General features: G+C 37.3%; 1 protein-coding gene across 5 annotated transcripts in view; it reads right to left on the bottom strand.

Annotated features, from left to right (window-relative positions):
- The window catches only part of Tusc3 (tumor suppressor candidate 3), a 269,847-nt gene that overhangs the window by 230,526 nt on the left and 21,625 nt on the right, over nt 1-17,696 (bottom strand). Inside the window, exon 1 of one of the 5 annotated variants that reach the window (XM_045141661.1) lies at nt 16,338-16,412. The exons of 3 other annotated variants lie outside the window; for them this stretch is intronic. In XM_045141661.1, coding sequence (XP_044997596.1) covers nt 16,338-16,397 — 60 coding nt within the window. In that variant the 5' untranslated portion in view covers nt 16,398-16,412. Of the gene's footprint in view, nt 1-8,462; nt 8,493-16,337; nt 16,413-17,696 lie in introns of those variants that run through there. One more of the 5 variants, XM_045141662.1, reaches the window with a different exon arrangement.

Here is a 17,696-nt window from a genome sequence, read left to right as displayed (position 1 = left end):
CCATATATTAGAACACAAAGCAAATCTTACCAAATTCAGGAAAACTGAAATAATTCCTTGCATTCTATCTGACCACAATGGAATCAAACTACAAATCAATAGCAAAAAACGTTATAGAGCGTACAAAAAATCATGGAAACTAAACAATACACTAGCAAATAAGGAATGGGTCAATGAAGAACTCAAGAAGGAAATCAAAAAATTTATAGAGTCAAATGATGAGAACACAACATACCAAAATCTCTGGGACGCAATGAAGGCACTTCTAAGAGGTGAATTTATATCTTTAAGTACCTATATTAAGAAATTACAGAGGTCACAAGTAAAAGACCTAATGCTTCACGTTAAAGCCTTGGAATAAGAAAAACAAGGCAAACCAAAAATCAGTAGACAGGAAGAAATAATAAAGATTAGGGCAGAAATTAAAGAAACAGAAACCAAAAAAAAAAAAAAAAAAAAAAAAAACGCCAAAGAATCGATGAAACAAAGGATTAGTTCCTTGAAAGGATAAACAAGATTGATAAACCCTTAGCAAATCTATCCAAAACAAAGAGAAAAGAGACACAAATTAATAAAATTAGAGATGAAAAAGGCAACATTACAACAGATACCAGACAAATTCAAAAAATCATAGGGACATACTATAAAAGCATATACTCTACTAACTATAAAAATCTGAAAGTAATGGATAATTTCCTTGATTTATATGACCTACCTAAATTAAATCAAGATGAGATTACTAACTTAAATTGCCCTATAACAAGTATGGAGCTCAGAGCAGCTATCAAAAATCTCCCAACTAAAAAAAGTCCAGGCCCACACTGCTGAATTTTACCAGACCTTCGGGAAAGAACTAATGCCATTGTTTCTTAAGCATTTCCACAAAATAGAAAAAAAAGGAATCCTACCAAACTCCTTCTACGAAGCCAGCATCACCCTGATACCAAAAACAGGCAAAGATAGAACAAAAAAAAGAAAATTAGACCAATCTCCCTCAAGAACATACATGCAAAAATTCTCAACAAAATATTGGCAAACAGAATACAAGAATATATCAGAAAGATCATTCACCCAGACAATGTGGGCTTTATACCAGAGATGCAGGGATAGTTCAACATATGCAAACTGATAAATGTAATACATTATATGAATGGACTGAAGGACAAAAACTATATGATCATCTCATTAGGCGTAGAGAAAACATTTGACAAAGTCTAACATCCCTTCCTGATAAAAGTCCTACAGAGACTGGGAATAGAAGGAACATATCTCAATATAATAAAGGCTATTTATGACAAGCCTGCTGCCAACATATTACTAAATGGGGAAAAACTGGAAGCTTTTCCACTAAAATCAGGAACAAGACAGGGGTTGCCACTGTCCCCACTTTTATTTAATATAGTACTGGAAGTCTTAGCCATAGCAATAATGCAAGAGAAGCACATAAAATGGGTACAAATTGGAAAGGAAGAGATCAAGTTATCATTATTTACAGATGACATGATTCTACATATAAAGGACCCTAAAGACTCTACCAGCAAACTGTTAGAACTGAAAAACACCTACAGCCATGAAGCAGGAGACAAAATAAATACACAGAAATCAGTAGCACTCCTATCTGCTAACAACAAACACACAGAGGATGAAATCAGAGAATCACTCCCATTCACAATTGCATCAAAGAAAATTAAGTACCTTGGAATAAACCGAACCAAGGAAGTAAAGGATCACTACAATGAAAACTATTAAAACACTCAAGCGAGAAATTGCAGAAGACACTAGGAAATGAAAAACATTCCTTGGTCCTGGATCAGAAGAATCAATATTGTGAAAATGGCAATCTTACCAAAAGCATTCTACACACTTAATGCAATGCACATCAAAATTCCAATGACATTCTTCCTGGAAATAGAAAAAACAATCCAATTCATTTGGAATCACAAAAAAACCTTGGATATCTAAAATAATTCTGAGCAACAAAATGAGGCTGGTGGTATCACTATAGCTGATTTTAACCTATACTAGAGATCCATAGTAGCAAAAACAGCATGACATGTAGCTCAATGGAACAGAATACAGGACTCAGATTTAAGTCCAGGTAGCTACAGCCACCTGATAATCAATAGAAATGCCAAAAATTCTGATTGGAGAAAAAGACATCCTCTTCAGCAAATGGTGCTGGAAAAACTGGATATTTATCTGTAGAAAGATGAAAATAGATTCTTCTCTCTCTCCATGCACAAGAATTAAGTCCAAATGGATTAAAGACCTTAACATCAGACCTGAAACTCTCAAACTGCTGGAAGAAAAAGTAGGGGAAACCCTTCAACATATTGGTCTTGGCAAAGACTTTCTAAATATAACTCCAATTGCTCAGGCAATAAAACCACAGATTGACTGGTGGGACCTCATGAAATTACAAAGATTTTGTACAGTAAAGGACACTGTGAATAAAGCAAAGAGGCACTATTCCTCCATATGTATATAAGCCAGGTACACAAAGTACCACTTGCATCTAAAATTCATTTGCAGTCGCAAGTGGCCCTGGAGCACCCATCCATACTATCACTCTTGTTTGTTCCCTCCCTCTCTCCTCCCTCTCCCTCTCTCTGTTTCCTTATAAATTTAAAAAGGACTTTGGTAAAACCCAAAAGATTTGGACTTGGTGCCACAGCTTACCAGCAGAACACTGGCCTAGATGCATAAGGCACTGCTTAAAAACAACAAATTAAATTAAATTAGGAAACAGACACCAAATGTGCTTTTAAAAATGTCTACTGATTCCAAATATGAAGTATGTTTATATGCAAAAAATGTATTTATATAAAATGTTTGGTTAAATGTCTCCTTAAATATACACTGTAAGTGACAGTGTAATACACCTGCTACTTTATTAAATTTTTAATTACCTTACAAAGAATAAGTTTTCATTATGGTGATTTCATACCAACTTTTGCCCCTTTCTTTCCCCTTTGTGCCTTCCCTACAATTTATCCCCCTTTCTTCTTTCATATTAAATGGCTTGTTTTTAAAACCTTCTGTAAATACCTGGGTCTTCTGTTTTATTTGTAATAGTACTATAAATTAAAACTAGGGCTTCAGGCAGGTGAGACAAGCACTTACCACTGAGTGACATCCTCAGCCTTCTTTAGACTTCTCAATTTGAGAGCACCTCTTTCTTTACTATTTGCCATGGCATGCCTTGACTTACTCCATAGCCCAAACAACCATTGAATTTGTGATCCTCCTGCCTCAGCCTATAGAGTAACTGGAATTATAGGCCTGCCCACCAAACCTGGCAAAAATCAGTTTTTGATAAGTAATCTTATAATCCCCTAAGTAATAAATGTAAAGTAAATTTAAATTTAAAAAGCACTCTACAGAAAATAACCAATACAAAGAACTCTTATTTTTACCTTCAAAATAATCTCAAAATACAGTGACAAGAGGACAGGAGACAACTTTTATAACATAAGGCTTAAAGGGGAGCATGTTTTCTTGATTCTACTTGGCTGATTATCTAATTGTTTCCAAGTGATTTACACCCAGATTAAAAAAAAAAAAACAAAAACATTTTGACACACAGTGTAAAATCTAGCTTAAAATAATGACTGATGCATTTCTCTCAAGTAATATAAACTCACTCACATTCTCAAGAGGAAAGAAACAAACGAGCTACATTAGTGGGAGCTATTGCTCACTGAAACAAGTATGCATCAGAACCCTAAATTAAGCTTTGTAGAACCCTGTTACTAGAAGAATCACCAAAAATTATGGAAACTCAAGGGGGTTAAGAGTCACTGAGTACTCTTTAAAACCACAGCTACCATAAGAACCTATCATCCCCTAACAACTCAAAGGAGAAACTCACCTGAGAAAAAGAGGTCGCCTGAGGAACTCTCTATCGGTGGTGGTTTGAATGTAAATGCCCCCATAGCCTCAAGCATTTCTGTTTAAGCTTCTAAAGGCCCCAGCTGGTGGACCTTTGGGAGGCTGAGCCTTGTTGGAGATATGTTTCTGGTTGTTTTTTGGGGTTTTTTTTGCCATTTCAGAACCAATTTATTTTCTTGCTTTGTAAGACCATTCTCTGAAAGTAATGTATCCAGCATACACTCACAAAGCAGCAGAACCTTCTATTTAAACACAGGATGTTAAAAAAAAAAAAAAAGGAAATCACAGGACAGAAATGGTGAACTGTTCAAATTCAGGAGTAAGAGTTTAACAAAGCAGGAATAGAATCCAGTTCCCAAACTGGGATATTGGTGGAGTTAGTCCATTCATAGTGTTAATTGTAAAAATGGAACAGAAACATTTTATTTGAAACTTATTATTTTCACTTACTTATTTTGGTAAATTGTACCTAATTTCCCAAACCCCAATAGTCCCGTTAATCAATATTGGTATTTAAAGTTAAACATTAAGAATGGAGAAAGATCAAAAAGTACATTATTTACATGCATTCCAAAATGGAAAAAATAAATATAGGGCCATAAAGATAATTGAAGAAAGCCACTCATACCTTTGACATCTGTATTTTGATAATGTGTTCAGTTAAAAAAATAAAAAATGTTATGTAGACCAAGACTATGGATTTATCACTAGAAACAGACTTAAATTTACTGCCAGGTATATTATCATGGCTTATTTAGAAGTTAATTTTATTATTTTAAAAAAATATTTGCAAAGGAATCTTTTAGGGTTTTACTTTTTCATGCTTACTATGCCATGGGTGTGATTTCAAGGAAAAATAAACTAATGCTTACATTTTTGCAAGTATTCACTAAGAGTGCATTGGAAGGATGGATAGAGGAATGGAAAGATTTTATCCATTAAATATGTCAAGAGAACCATTAGTAGTGGGTAAAAAGTCGTATCACAAGGATATATTCCTGATAGTCTAGTACTAGTAAATATCTCATTTGAAGCAGCTGACACACAAAAAAACAAATTTTTATATACTCACATGTATAACGAACCTTAGGCACAATGAGTTTTTCTATAGAGAGCTTACTAGAGCTGTTTGCTTTTGCACCAAAATTATGACTGTGGTTATTGGGGGCTTCCTATGGCATTTCCAAAGGAGAAGCACCGTTAGGTTTCTGTACTGCCAAAGAAGCTGACACTGAATGTCATAGCACCTCCACATTTTAACAGAATCAAGTTTGTCAATGAAAGTTCTTAGCTCTAAACTTTTTTGGGGGGGAGGGAGTAATCCTCATTGTTGGGGTAAAAACATGAATCAAGCCAAGCATGGTGGTGCACGCCTTTAGTCCCAGCACTCCAAGCAGAGGAAGGAGGATCGCTGTGAATACAAGGCCACTCTAAGACTACATAGTGATTGCAGGTCAGCCTGGGCTAGAATGAAACCCTACCTTGAGGTGTGTGTGTTGGGGAGGGGGGGGGGTTATGAATCAATACAGCAATGGAATATGTTTCTGTGACATAAAAGACACAGCTTTCACCTCAAAGGGGAAAAAAATGTTTATTTTGGAATCAACTATGAGTGACCATAGCCTAGGAACAGACTTAGGCTACCCCAAATTCCATGCCCCAACATGTTAACAATTTCATGAAAGTTATATAGTTACAGAACAGAAGAAATCAAAGTACTTTTCAAATGCATTAGCTAACCATTAGATAGATGGGTTACAGGAAAGCAAAGGGAAATCTCCAATATAGGTTTTAGATGTTATCTGTGTTAGACCAGAGTCAGTGCTGAGACCATATAAAACAAAAACAAAAAAATAACATAACAGGAGAGAATATACAACCTCCACAGCAGGCTATTCTTTATTGGAGAGCAAGTGAAGAGTGAAGGAAGGGAGCAGGTTTGAGGCAGCTGTGCTGAGATACTGCTAAACTGGATATTTAAAGGGAAGGGGCAAGCAGGGCAGAGAATGATGGAAGAAAAAAATGCAACTGAAACAGGGCTATTTCTTTTGCTGACTTGTTTTGCCAGATATGACTCTTAGGTCTGGCTTGGCTAGTTTTTAATAATTGGCCTGTTTGCATGGTTTTGGGCAATGGTTCCTGTGCAGCAGGGTGCCCTTGTAAGGCTGTAGTTTGGAAAGTTATTTACAACCCAAAAGAATTTCCTTTGTGTTAAAGCCTGTTCCGAGGCCAGCATGTTTAAGTAACTTCTATGACTCATTCAATGCTCACTGCAATCCCCAAACTAATTAACCCTTTCAATTTCATGACATCCTTAGCCCTTGGGTTGTGGAAGCTGGTTGTCTGCCAGTACATTACAAATAGGTTGTACCTGATTAACTATTAGGTCAGACACAGAAATGGGCAACAAATGGCTAATATTTAGGGGCTAAAGGTAACTCAAGCAAATTTGGCTCTGACCTTACAACATTCTCTCTCTCTGAAGTCACAAGAGTTTTCTTCATCCATTCAGCCTTGTTGGAAGTAGATGCAGCAGATGCAACCCTTTTTTAGGAACCTTGATTCACACAGCTTCTAGGGGCAGACCTTGAGATCATTAGTCCAGCCTACTAGATGTTGACAGCCAGCTCCTGCTTGCCGCTGGCTCTCTGCAGTAGACACATGATGAAGTGAGTGAGCCTGTTTTCTCCACTATGATGAAAATACACTTCCAAACCATAAGCATAAAATAAACTTTTGCCTCCCATAAGCTGCTTCTTGTCGAGTGTTTTGTCCCAGCAATGAGAAGGTGAATGCTACGCTATCTTAGGGAAGAGATCAAAAAAGAAGAAAAGAAATGGAGCACTAAAGAACACCCCTTCGTGACACTTCTTCAGCTATGCAATTTTCCATAGTTATCACACTTAACATTTGATGCAAAAGACACAGTTCTCACCTCAAAAAGGATAAGAGATAGATTATTCTGGAGCCAAATATGAATTTTCATGGCCCAGGAACACAAATTTACACAAATACATTTTATACATAAACTACATTTGTATTTATACAAATACAATGGCTTAACATCAGGTAGGCCAGGTACAGAAAAAGGGGTTAAATCTCAACCACAGGTTTCAGGTGCTACCTGGTGACATTCTTAGCCTTTGGGTTGATGGAAGCCAGTCATGAATTTGCTCATTCTAAAAAGGTTTCACTTTGTTCCTTGACAGTCACCAGGATGGCATGTCTGGAACAGTGATAAGCAGTAAATGGCTAGGAGAGAAATAGGGAGGATAAAGGTAGCCCAAGGTAATTTGACTCAGATCCTGCAACATCCCATCTCTGTGGAATCACAGGAGTTTTATCAGTCTACTCTGTTTTGTTCAAAGTAGAACTATTTCATACTCCAGAGAGCAGTGACTAATAGGAAGGGGAGAGACACAGGGAGAGTGAGAAACAAGAGGAAAGGAGACAGGTATTGCACTTTAGTAAGGGTACTCACTATGGACAGAAAACATACAGTGAGCCGGGCATGGTGGTGCATGCCTTTAATCCCAACATTCAGGAGGAGAGGTAGGTGGATCACTACAAGTTCAATGCTTCCCTGAGACTACATAGTGAATTCCTGGTCAGCCTGAGTCCGAGTGAGACCCTACCTCAGGAAAAAAAAGAAAGAAAGAAAACATACATTGACAATAAAGTTCCGAAACTCCTTTTATTAAGTCCACCTAAGACAGGTATAGGATACAAAAAAAAAAAAAAAATGTGGAATGACTTCCAGAACAAAGTTTCGCCCCACCCTCAATAGTATAGATGTACTTAGAAGGAAAGGGCTGGCTTGACTAACCATTTCTGTGTTCTAGACCGTCTACTGAGATACTTGGGATGACCAGGAAAGTATAGAGATGGCATATTGTAGGGAAGTCATTCTGTTTGCCACTTATGCTTGTTAGTGGCAGCTTTTCCTGGAAATTATTTTTACATAGCATTCATACAACAAACAGCCTCCCCTTAAAGCATACCACCGAGTCAGAGCACAGACTTCTTTCCCTGCCAAAAGAGCAGAGCCATGGCTCCTACAGAGCAAGGTTGGAGAGATTTCAAGCACCCCAAGTGTTCTTCTACACTCAGGGTTTCTCAGGTGTGAAGCAGACCCACTGAGTTGGTGGCTGGTGTTGTGCCTTTAGTAATGTAGTCTAAATTCACTTAGGTGCCCTGTATCATCCACACCTTGAAGATTATCTGAGGCAAATTAATCAATTGCCTCTGGTAAGGAAAAGGAGAATGACAAGCAGCATAAAGTTTTGCTTCTCTGTTTTCTCTCTTGTCAAGATCACTAAAGCTTTGTTAAACTATACTTTTGTGAGACAGAGAAAAAGACCATAAAAACAAGAGAAGGTCATCTCATAATGTTAATTTCATGCATGACAGCATGAATGTAATTCAGATTTATCTGAATTGAGTTTATAATTATATAAACTGAATTGTTTAATTAAATAACATAAAATTATATAATCATTGATTTTATAATTCAGGGTTTATAAAAGACCCTCATATTGCATTTAAGATAAATGAAAATTATAAGATTCTACCTTTAATCCCAGCATTTGGAGAGGCACAGGTGGCAGGATTAGGAATTTCATACCAGCTTGCTTCTGAGAAATGAAAACAGAAACTCTCTTTATCCCTGAGGCTACAAAATAGACCTGCAGACACTACTTACAATGTCTTGAAGTGGAGAGATCAAGACTTGATTCTGCTTTAGTTGCTTTTTAATGAAACCATTTCCAACTGTGTTAAATTTATTGTTAAGTGTGGTAGTTTGATAGATGACCCCCAATATATTCAGTTTTTTGTTTGTAGTTTGCATCTGCAACCACCTAACTGGAGGCAGTGTCACTGGGTGGATCTTAAGGTGTGGTATGGGTTTCAGATTTCAGTCTAAAGATATGCAAAATGTGCCTAGCTAGAGTTCCTGGAGAGTGCTGTGGCTTTTGGCTCTTTGGCTTGTGCTTCTCTCTCTCTGCTTGGGCCTATAAAGGCAGGCCAGTTTCTTCTGCCATTATGGAACTTCCCCTGGATCTGTAAGCTTCAATAAATATCGCTTCCTCCATAACTGTGCCTGGTCTGGAAGTTCATCTCTACAAACCTGAAGCTGTCTGCTACAGTAAGTATTTTCTTCAGGGAAGTTATCAAGTTTTACCTGTATCCATACTTTTAAAAGTGTACAAGACTTTTTGGTAAACTAAGTAGTGATAAGATCAATCCCAGCACTCAGGAGGCAGAGGTGGGAGGATCACCATGAGTTCAAGGCCACCCTTAGACTACATAGTGAATTCCAGGTCAGTGTGGGATAGAGTGAGACCCTACTTGGAAAAAAAAAGACAAAAGAAAACAACAACAATAACAAAGATCAAAATTTATTATTAGTTGTTGATTTTTCTCAATTTCTGAGGAGATCCATTCACAACACTTGGGTCAAAGTATGTTAACCCCAAGTTGTAATTCTCAGTTCTATTGTTTATAATGCCATTTAAACATAAGTTATTAGATATCTGGTTTAAAATTCATCTATTTCAAAAACAAAAATGGTGATGAAGGAAGATAGGAGAAAACTATTTTTTTTAGGTGGTTTCAGCTAAGAGATTGATGCCCAGAGAGCACCAGAAGATGCCACCTACATGCCACCTAGTCCCTACACAAGAACAGAGAGCACCAGGAGATGCCACCTACATGCCACCTAGTCCCTACACAAGAACAGAATGCTTGGCAGAAATGGAACTTGTATCTGATGGAGACTGTTCTACAGCGCCCCCTGCTGCCAACAGCCTAGCATGCTACTGAGCTAGACAGCCCAGGTGGCTGGCCTATGGAGTCCAACTTCCAAATATACAATTCAATTGGGTCTTCCCTTTGCAAATAAAGGCTCCCATCTTCTTTCTATCTTGCTTCTTCTTCTCTATGTGGGATTCTCCTGGACTGACCCCTGGACTACTTGGATACACCGGAGTCTGGCTTCCCCTTCACCCAGCCTGGCTAGGTGGAAAGGGAGAGCATAAAACTGCTACTTGGTTGGGAAAACTTTTCGGCTGGCCTCTGCATTAATTTTGGGTAGCTTCTCACTTTGATTACAGGCATGATTTTCCTTTGGTCTCTCAATCTACTACGTGTGTATTTCCTTAAACTCTAGATCTACTACATGGGTGCTGTTACTAATTCCAGGCCTGCTACCTGTGTATAAAGCCAGGATAACCATTAGTGTAATTCTCTTCATTACTCATTTATCTTCTAAATTTCTTGGTCTCTGCTTTGATATTTTCCCTCAAGCCTTATCATTTGCCTTCTTAACTTCACTCCAGGGGAAAGCAGATGCCATGTGTGTTCCTTCCAAGTCTCCCTACATATATACCTAACTTCTATTTTCCATGTGCTTTCAGTTCTGTCTCAGTCCTTCCTTGAAAACCTCAGTTTAACTCCCCTCCACATGCTTGTGGATCTACTCAAGTTTGTTTCCCAAAAACCTCAATATCTCTTAAAAGAACCTTAAATCTATGTGGTATTTCCATGAGAGTGTGCTTCCTAGTTTCCATGTGTTCATAACTCTGCTCTTGCCTTCCTAAATCCCAATCTCCTTTAAATAAATTCCGTAATTTATGATTTTTCCCTAAACTTAGTAATTCATAATTTATTCTTCTTGAGTCTGTCATGATCAATTCTTTGTTAAAGGTAAGACAGAACACAAATTTGGAATTCATAGATTTGGGGAACCTCTTCTGAACATCAAAGTTCTGCACTGGTGAGACATAAAACTGTGTTATGTTAACCAAGGTGACCCTAAGTGATGTACATCAGATTGATTGCTATGGACTTCTGTACCAGGGTTGTTTATGTTTAGCCCAGGTTACACAAGATAACTAAAACCATGAAAAATATATACAGGTACTTATGTGTATGAAAAGATGATGCAAATTGCTAAAAACAGGTTTAAGTTTCAGCTTTAAAATAAAAAATGCTATTTTATATTTGCTGCAACAGTAGTCAGATGTCCTTAAGTACAAAAGAGATGCCAAAATTCAACTCTTGATTTTAGACTACCTTACAGACTAAATTAAAAGGTCAAAAATTTAGATGGGTTCAGGTCCTTATTATAATAATTTAAATCTCTGACAGACTGTTTGAATTGTATTTAATGATAAAACACAAGACTGTTAAAATGTTTTAAAGTTCACATTAGGGCTAGAGAGATAGCTCAGTAACAGTGCACTTACCTGAAAAGCCTAAGCACCCAAGCTCTATTCCCCAGTACCCACATAAAGCCAGAGGACAGTGGTGTATACATTTGAAGTTCGTGTGCTCTCATTCATTCTCTCTCTCTCTCTCTAACTGCAGAAAAATAGTCATTTTAAATTTGATGTTAAGTTAGGCTGGAGAGATGGGTTAGTAGCTAAGGCCCTTGCCTGTGAAGCCTAAGGACCCAGGTTTGATTTTCCAGTACTAATATAAGCCAGATGCACACAGTAGCACATGCATCTAGAGTTTGTCTGCAATGGTTGGAGGCCCTGGCATGGCCATCCTCTTATCTGCCTTTTTCTCACCCTCTCTTCCTCTCTCCTAAATACACATGTAAAAAGTTATGAAAGTTAAACTAGTGAAGGCTGTCTAATAATAAAAAACATTGTTATGTGTCCCACATTCAAGTTTAGATCCTCCAATGTGTGAATGGCATCCCTCTTTGTGCTCCACAGAGGAGGTTTCACAAGGCAGTGATCACTGTCATGAATCAATTGCCTTTATGTTAGGGCTAAATTAAGGACCCACTCTTTCCTAAGTGAGACAGGACATCACCCTTGTTTTCTTTATACTGGGCCACAGCCCCTTTAAGAGACAAGGAAACCTAGCCCCCTGAGTGGATGACACCATCCTTCAGTTAGACCTCTTTTACCAAAAAATAAATAAAAAAAAAAAAACCAGAAATGAACTGAGTTATTCTATATTCAACTCTTTTTCTCCCTCAAAAACCATCCAAAACCATAGGTTAGACCCTCAGCCTTCTCAATTTCCTGGCAGGTAAGAGCTATAAGCCTTTAAATTCCAGGGCTCAACTGAGCCAAGACACTATGTAGTATTTGTGATTGGTTTTATCAGAGAGACTAAGACATTAAGTGGAGAGGAGATGAAGGCTAGTATTTCCTGCTCACTCCATGGGACCCTCAAAAAACTCAGGACATTCTTGAGCATCTCAAGGTTCTGATGGTTATGATAGAATATGCCAATAAGAATTGCTCAAGAAGCAGAGATGCAGAGATAAGAAATCCAGAGTTCAAGGCCAGCCACCTTGAGGCACTGCCAAGAATAGCCCTTCTAATTCCTAAGGCTAAGTTGAAGAAACAATCTGACTATGTGTATACCCATGATATGTTAGGCTTGTTATTCTCTAGAGGAAATTTCTGGCTGATTGATAATTAATACCTGGGATAACAGACTGCCTTGATATATGTTCCTTTAAGATTAGAAGTACACCCCTTGTGATGGAGAGATTGCTTAGTGGTTAGGACACTTGCCTGCAAAGCCTCAGGACCCACGTTCAATTCCCCAGTACCCACATAAGCCAGATATACAAGGTGGCACATGCTTCTGGAGTTCGTTTGCAGAGGCTGAAGGCCCTGGTGTGCCCATTCTCTCACTCTCTAACTCTCTCGAATAAATAAGTAAAAAGGTTTTAAAAAAAAAAAAAGAAAAGAAATATACCCCCTCATAATCCTCAGTAACAAAACTGGTACATCTCTTCAGCATACTATAACTAAATGAAGGTCAGAGTTAATACATATGTTTTTGTTATGAAAGATTGTCCTCAGGGCTATTAACATTTTTTGTCTGTACCTACCAATATTAAATAATATGATGTTTCCTATATTTCAGATATGGCTTACCATGTCTCCAGAAAACTTAAGTTAAATATTACAAAATAATCACACACACACATACACACACAAACACACACAGATACATACATACATATGTTTTCTTTACTTAAGAAAGGAGAGAGGGGAAGAGGGGTAGAAGCAGATACAAAGAGAATGAGTGTGCCAGGACCACCAGATGCTACAAACGAACTCCAGATGCACGTGCCGCCTTGTGCATCTGGCTTATGTGGACACTGGGGAATCAAACCTGGTTCCTTAGCTTAGCAGGCAAGTGCCTTAATAGCTAACCGATCTCTCCACCTAGGTAAATATAAAAATATACATATCTTCTTTTAACTAGATCTGTTGTGCTAAAGACAGTCCCATTTTTCTCCTGGGTGCTTAACAACAAGAGGTAGAAGCTAAAACCAATGAGGACTTTGGGGCTAAAAGGACAACCAGTATTTGGTTCCAGACCCTCCATGCATGCAAAGATCAGAGGGCAACCTCAAGGTGTCTGTGCTCTACCTTCTGAGATAGGTTCTCTTGCCTTTGCAAATATGAGCTTCAGATTACATCCAGCTTTACGTGAGTGCTGGGAAATTCAACCTAGGCCTGTAGGCTTTGCAGACAAGTTCCTTTATCACCAAGCCATCTCCCCAGCCCCATAACCTCATCTTTTAAAAAAGGAAGCAAAAAAATCTTATTAGGGTTGTGTGGTACAGTAATATTATATAAACAAAACACTTAGGAGATAGTGTACTCTAGGAAATTAATAAATAGTAATTACTAAGATTAGTCTATTATATTGGAACATGCCAACTATATGTAAATGTATTGCCTGTTTTAATAAAGTCTATGCAATTATGTCTTAAAATCATTTCTAAATGTCTTCTACCAAATTCTTCCAACACAGGAGAACAAAGAGAGAGAGAGAGAGGGGAAGAGAAAGGAGAAGAAAGCTCATATACCTCTATTTGAATTTATGCAGTTTTATGCTACAAATATAAACACAACAAATTAAAATCAAAAAATGCATACAATTGCTATCAAATATCATTAGGAAAATTGGCCAACATTCAAATAAATTTGTTTATCTGTGTGTACATAAATAAAATAAGATTGCTTTAACATAAAAGCACTAACATTAGGCTATAGGGTCTTCTAATGTAAATTATGTTACAAAAACAGATATATAATTGTTCTACTATACTGAGTTTATACTGTAATGGGATGAGCTACAAGCTATGCACAAATAACAGTAACACAGGGACCTTTTCTTATACCTACTGGCCCTTTAAGCACATTTTTTCCACCAAAGCTTTGTATACACAATCAAATATTTACCTTTGGCTAGGCGTGGTAGAGCACGCCTTTAATCCCAGCACTCAGGAGGCAGAGGTAGGAAGGAGAGTCACCATGAGTTTGAAGCTACCCTGAGACTACATAGTGAATTCCAGGTCACCCTGAGCTACAGTGAAACCCTACCTCCAAAAAAAAAAAAAAAAAAAAAAAAATTACCTTCATAAATACTTGGATATAAACTTTATTTCATTTTTAATTTTAAAATTCCTTAACTTATGAAAAGACAAGTACTATAATAAACTTTTAAAGTATGCATTTTAAAATTATAGAGATTAGAGCTGGGCATGATTGAGCACACCATTAATCCCAGCACTAGGGAGGCAGAGATAGGAGAATTACCATGAGTTCAAGGCCACACTGAAACTACATATGAATTCCAGGTTATTGTGGCTACAGTCAGACCCATCTTCAAAAATAAATAAATAATAAAAATCACAGAAATGAGTAACACTAAAATAGTAAGTGTAACATATTGAACTCTGGGTCTGTACTAGGTAAGGAATCACACATATCAGTCATATAGTATTTTAAAATAGAGAAATTTTCAACTGAGATTCCTTTGAAATTGTTCTTATTGATCAACAAAAATATATTAGACTGTACATAAATTTTAAAACCCTTTCTCTCCCACCTCTGAATATGGTGGCCAGATGTCCCAGTTTGTCCAGGGATAGTCTCACCTTATTCCTATTATCTCAGCAAAATTATTAATTGCACCTTCTCTTCCACACCCAGTGCCCTGGTTTGGATGATAAATTATATAGTCACCCTCTTTCTAAATAGCTCACTCCTTCTGGCCATAAGTTACTGTCTTTGCCCTGGTCCAGATGTTAGAATAATTACACAGATATTCTGAGATGGGTTAGATAATATTATGCAAGTTATGTGGCTTTATAATCATTATGCTATAATTTGTTATTGCAAATTTATATGGTGAAATTTCCTTTGATTCATACTTCAATTAGTATAAATTTACAGAGCATGTATTTTCTATGAAAATAAATTACCTATATATTTTTCCAGCAGGTACTAAGGAAACCATACGAATGATAATAGAACAGTGTAGCAGACGAGTGACTCAAAGAATAAGTTGTTTATCTTAATACATTCACTATTCCAAATATGGAAGCATCTCAAAAACATTTCAGCAATGTAATTGCAAGAGTACCAATGAATATGCTTCACGTATTCTTAATCATATCTAGATAATTTGAAAACTATGTCAGACAGACATGGTGACTCATGTATGTAATCCCAGTACCCAGGCTGAGGCAGAATGATTGCCATCCTGTCTCAAAAAAAAGTCATTGAACTGTTGTAATTCCTCAAATTTTGTTTATCTAATGTGGAAGTAATCACATAGACATCTGACAAAACTGTCAGCCTAAAGTTTATACTGCAACAATTACAAAACAGTTACACCTTTCTGAATTACTACAGAAAAAAAAAAAAATAGTCAATCAAAATACCCTACCAAATATCATCAGGCTAAAGCAAAAAAAATGGAATATGAGAAGGAAAAACTAAAGTACAAGGTAATTTCCACTTCCTAAAAATGAGAAAAAGTATGAAAATTTAGAAGATTTTATCCAAATTCACAAATAAGAATTAAAATATTTTGATGCCAGACTATACTCTTTTTAATATTTTTAGGAATAGAACCCAGGCTGTCAGGCTTTACAATTAAGTACCTTTAACCACTGAACCATCTATCTAGCCCTTGGATGATATTCTTAATGAAAGCTAAAAAGCAAATATAATTATTCTTCCATATTTATCAAAAGGCCAGGAATTATGAAGAACATCAGCCTAGTTGAATGTTGTTTAGGAGAGGGTACACTATCAAGTTTACAGAACAAAACGGACAAAGGTAAACCTGGTTTTAGGGTTGCCTACAATGTTGTTGTCAAGGTTCCCTCCAGCTACTGACACAGGAGCACAGCAATGTCTGCATGTTTGATGAATGCATGATGGTACCTAAAACAAAGACTGGCACAGATTAGTACCATACTAGTTAATAAGTGACAACCTCCTTTTCGTGTTTCTGTTTCATTCCCTGACACCATTTTTCTGTGGCATAAGTGACACAGGAAAGGAAAGCACAACCAACTTATTTCAAAATGCAATCAGCAACGCCATCTATCTTCCTGCTACTTCCATCTAGAGAAATCCCAGGGAATGGCTTAGTCACTACCTTACCTTGTGACAATCACTGTGATAGAACAGGCAAGAAACAAGAAGCCTGATGTGGTAGTACATGCCTTTAATCCCAGCACTAAGGAAGATGAGATAAAAGGATTTCCATGAGTTCAAGGCCAGCTACAGAATGAGTTCCAGGTCACCCTGGATTAGAGTGAAATCCTGCATCAAAAAAAAAAAAAAAATTAAAAATAAAGAAACAAGGATGCCTAACTACCTTAGTAATATAGTTACCTAGGAACTGCTACAAGTAATCAACAGGTACACACACACACACACACACACACACACACACACACACACACACACACACAGCATAGATGCAGAAGCTAAGGGACCAACCACTTATAAAAGTACTCAGGTGCCTATGCAGACATACTTCTTCATTCCCTCCTATAATCTATTCCAACCCATCATGTAACACTACTTTTTGTTCACTGTTATATTTGACTAAAATTGATATTTATCAAAATGATACAAGGCTGAAGACATGGCTAAGATGTGCTTCCAGTATAAGCATGAAAGACCTGAGACTTCCAGAGTTCAAATCCCCAGATCCCACACAGAAGAGCTGGCATGAGCATGCACATAATGTCAGTCTCACAGGATATCAGAGACCAGAGACTCTTTAGAGGTTCAGGAATTAGTAAAAAGAGATTCTGGTGGGGGGAGGGGTTTCAAACCAGCAGCAGACAGAGAAGCAATGGGCAGGATGTTCAACTCTAGTCACAACAGGATAGCAACCCATTGTATGAGGCCCCATAAGGGTACCTTTACGGGCACTACACATGCATGTGTAAGTGGCTAAATAGTAAAAGCTCTTAACCCCCTTGGGTGGGAAGACAGGGTGGGAACATCATTTTTAGTTAAAAAAAATCTTAATTTCAGTGCTCTCTTGAAAGTAAAATGAAATTTAAAATAATGTTGCCTCCAATGACCTGAATTATTTTTCATTTCAAAGAATGATAAGATGTGAAGCTTCAAAACCATCTTTGATCTGGTTCATGTCTAGTTTTTAACTGACAAAAGTACAATGACTAAAAAAGATGTTAACTTAACCAAGATTACAGAACCATGAATCTGTAAAATCTGCCGTACCATTGTCTTAAGCCAAGAGTGAATTCAACAGAAGCCCTTACAGTGGCCATTCCTAAGGGAAGACTCACAGATAACAGAAAAAGAACACGCTATGATTCTTGTGAAAGCTATCAAGAGCAAAGTACATAGGTAGTTCTGCCTACTGAGAGGTATATGTGATGAACATAAGTGGTGAGCTTGGAGCTGCATGACCTGTTTCCAAGGCCCAGCTTTTTCTGTTACCAGAAATATACCTTAGGACAAAAATTTAGTTTCCTTCAT

The sequence above is a fragment of the Jaculus jaculus genome, chromosome 1 (assembly GCF_020740685.1).
Source record: "Jaculus jaculus isolate mJacJac1 chromosome 1, mJacJac1.mat.Y.cur, whole genome shotgun sequence".
Taxonomy (NCBI): domain Eukaryota; kingdom Metazoa; phylum Chordata; class Mammalia; order Rodentia; family Dipodidae; genus Jaculus; species Jaculus jaculus.
The sequence above is the reverse complement of the archived record's forward strand: the minus strand, read 5'-3'. Positions and strand labels throughout refer to the sequence as shown.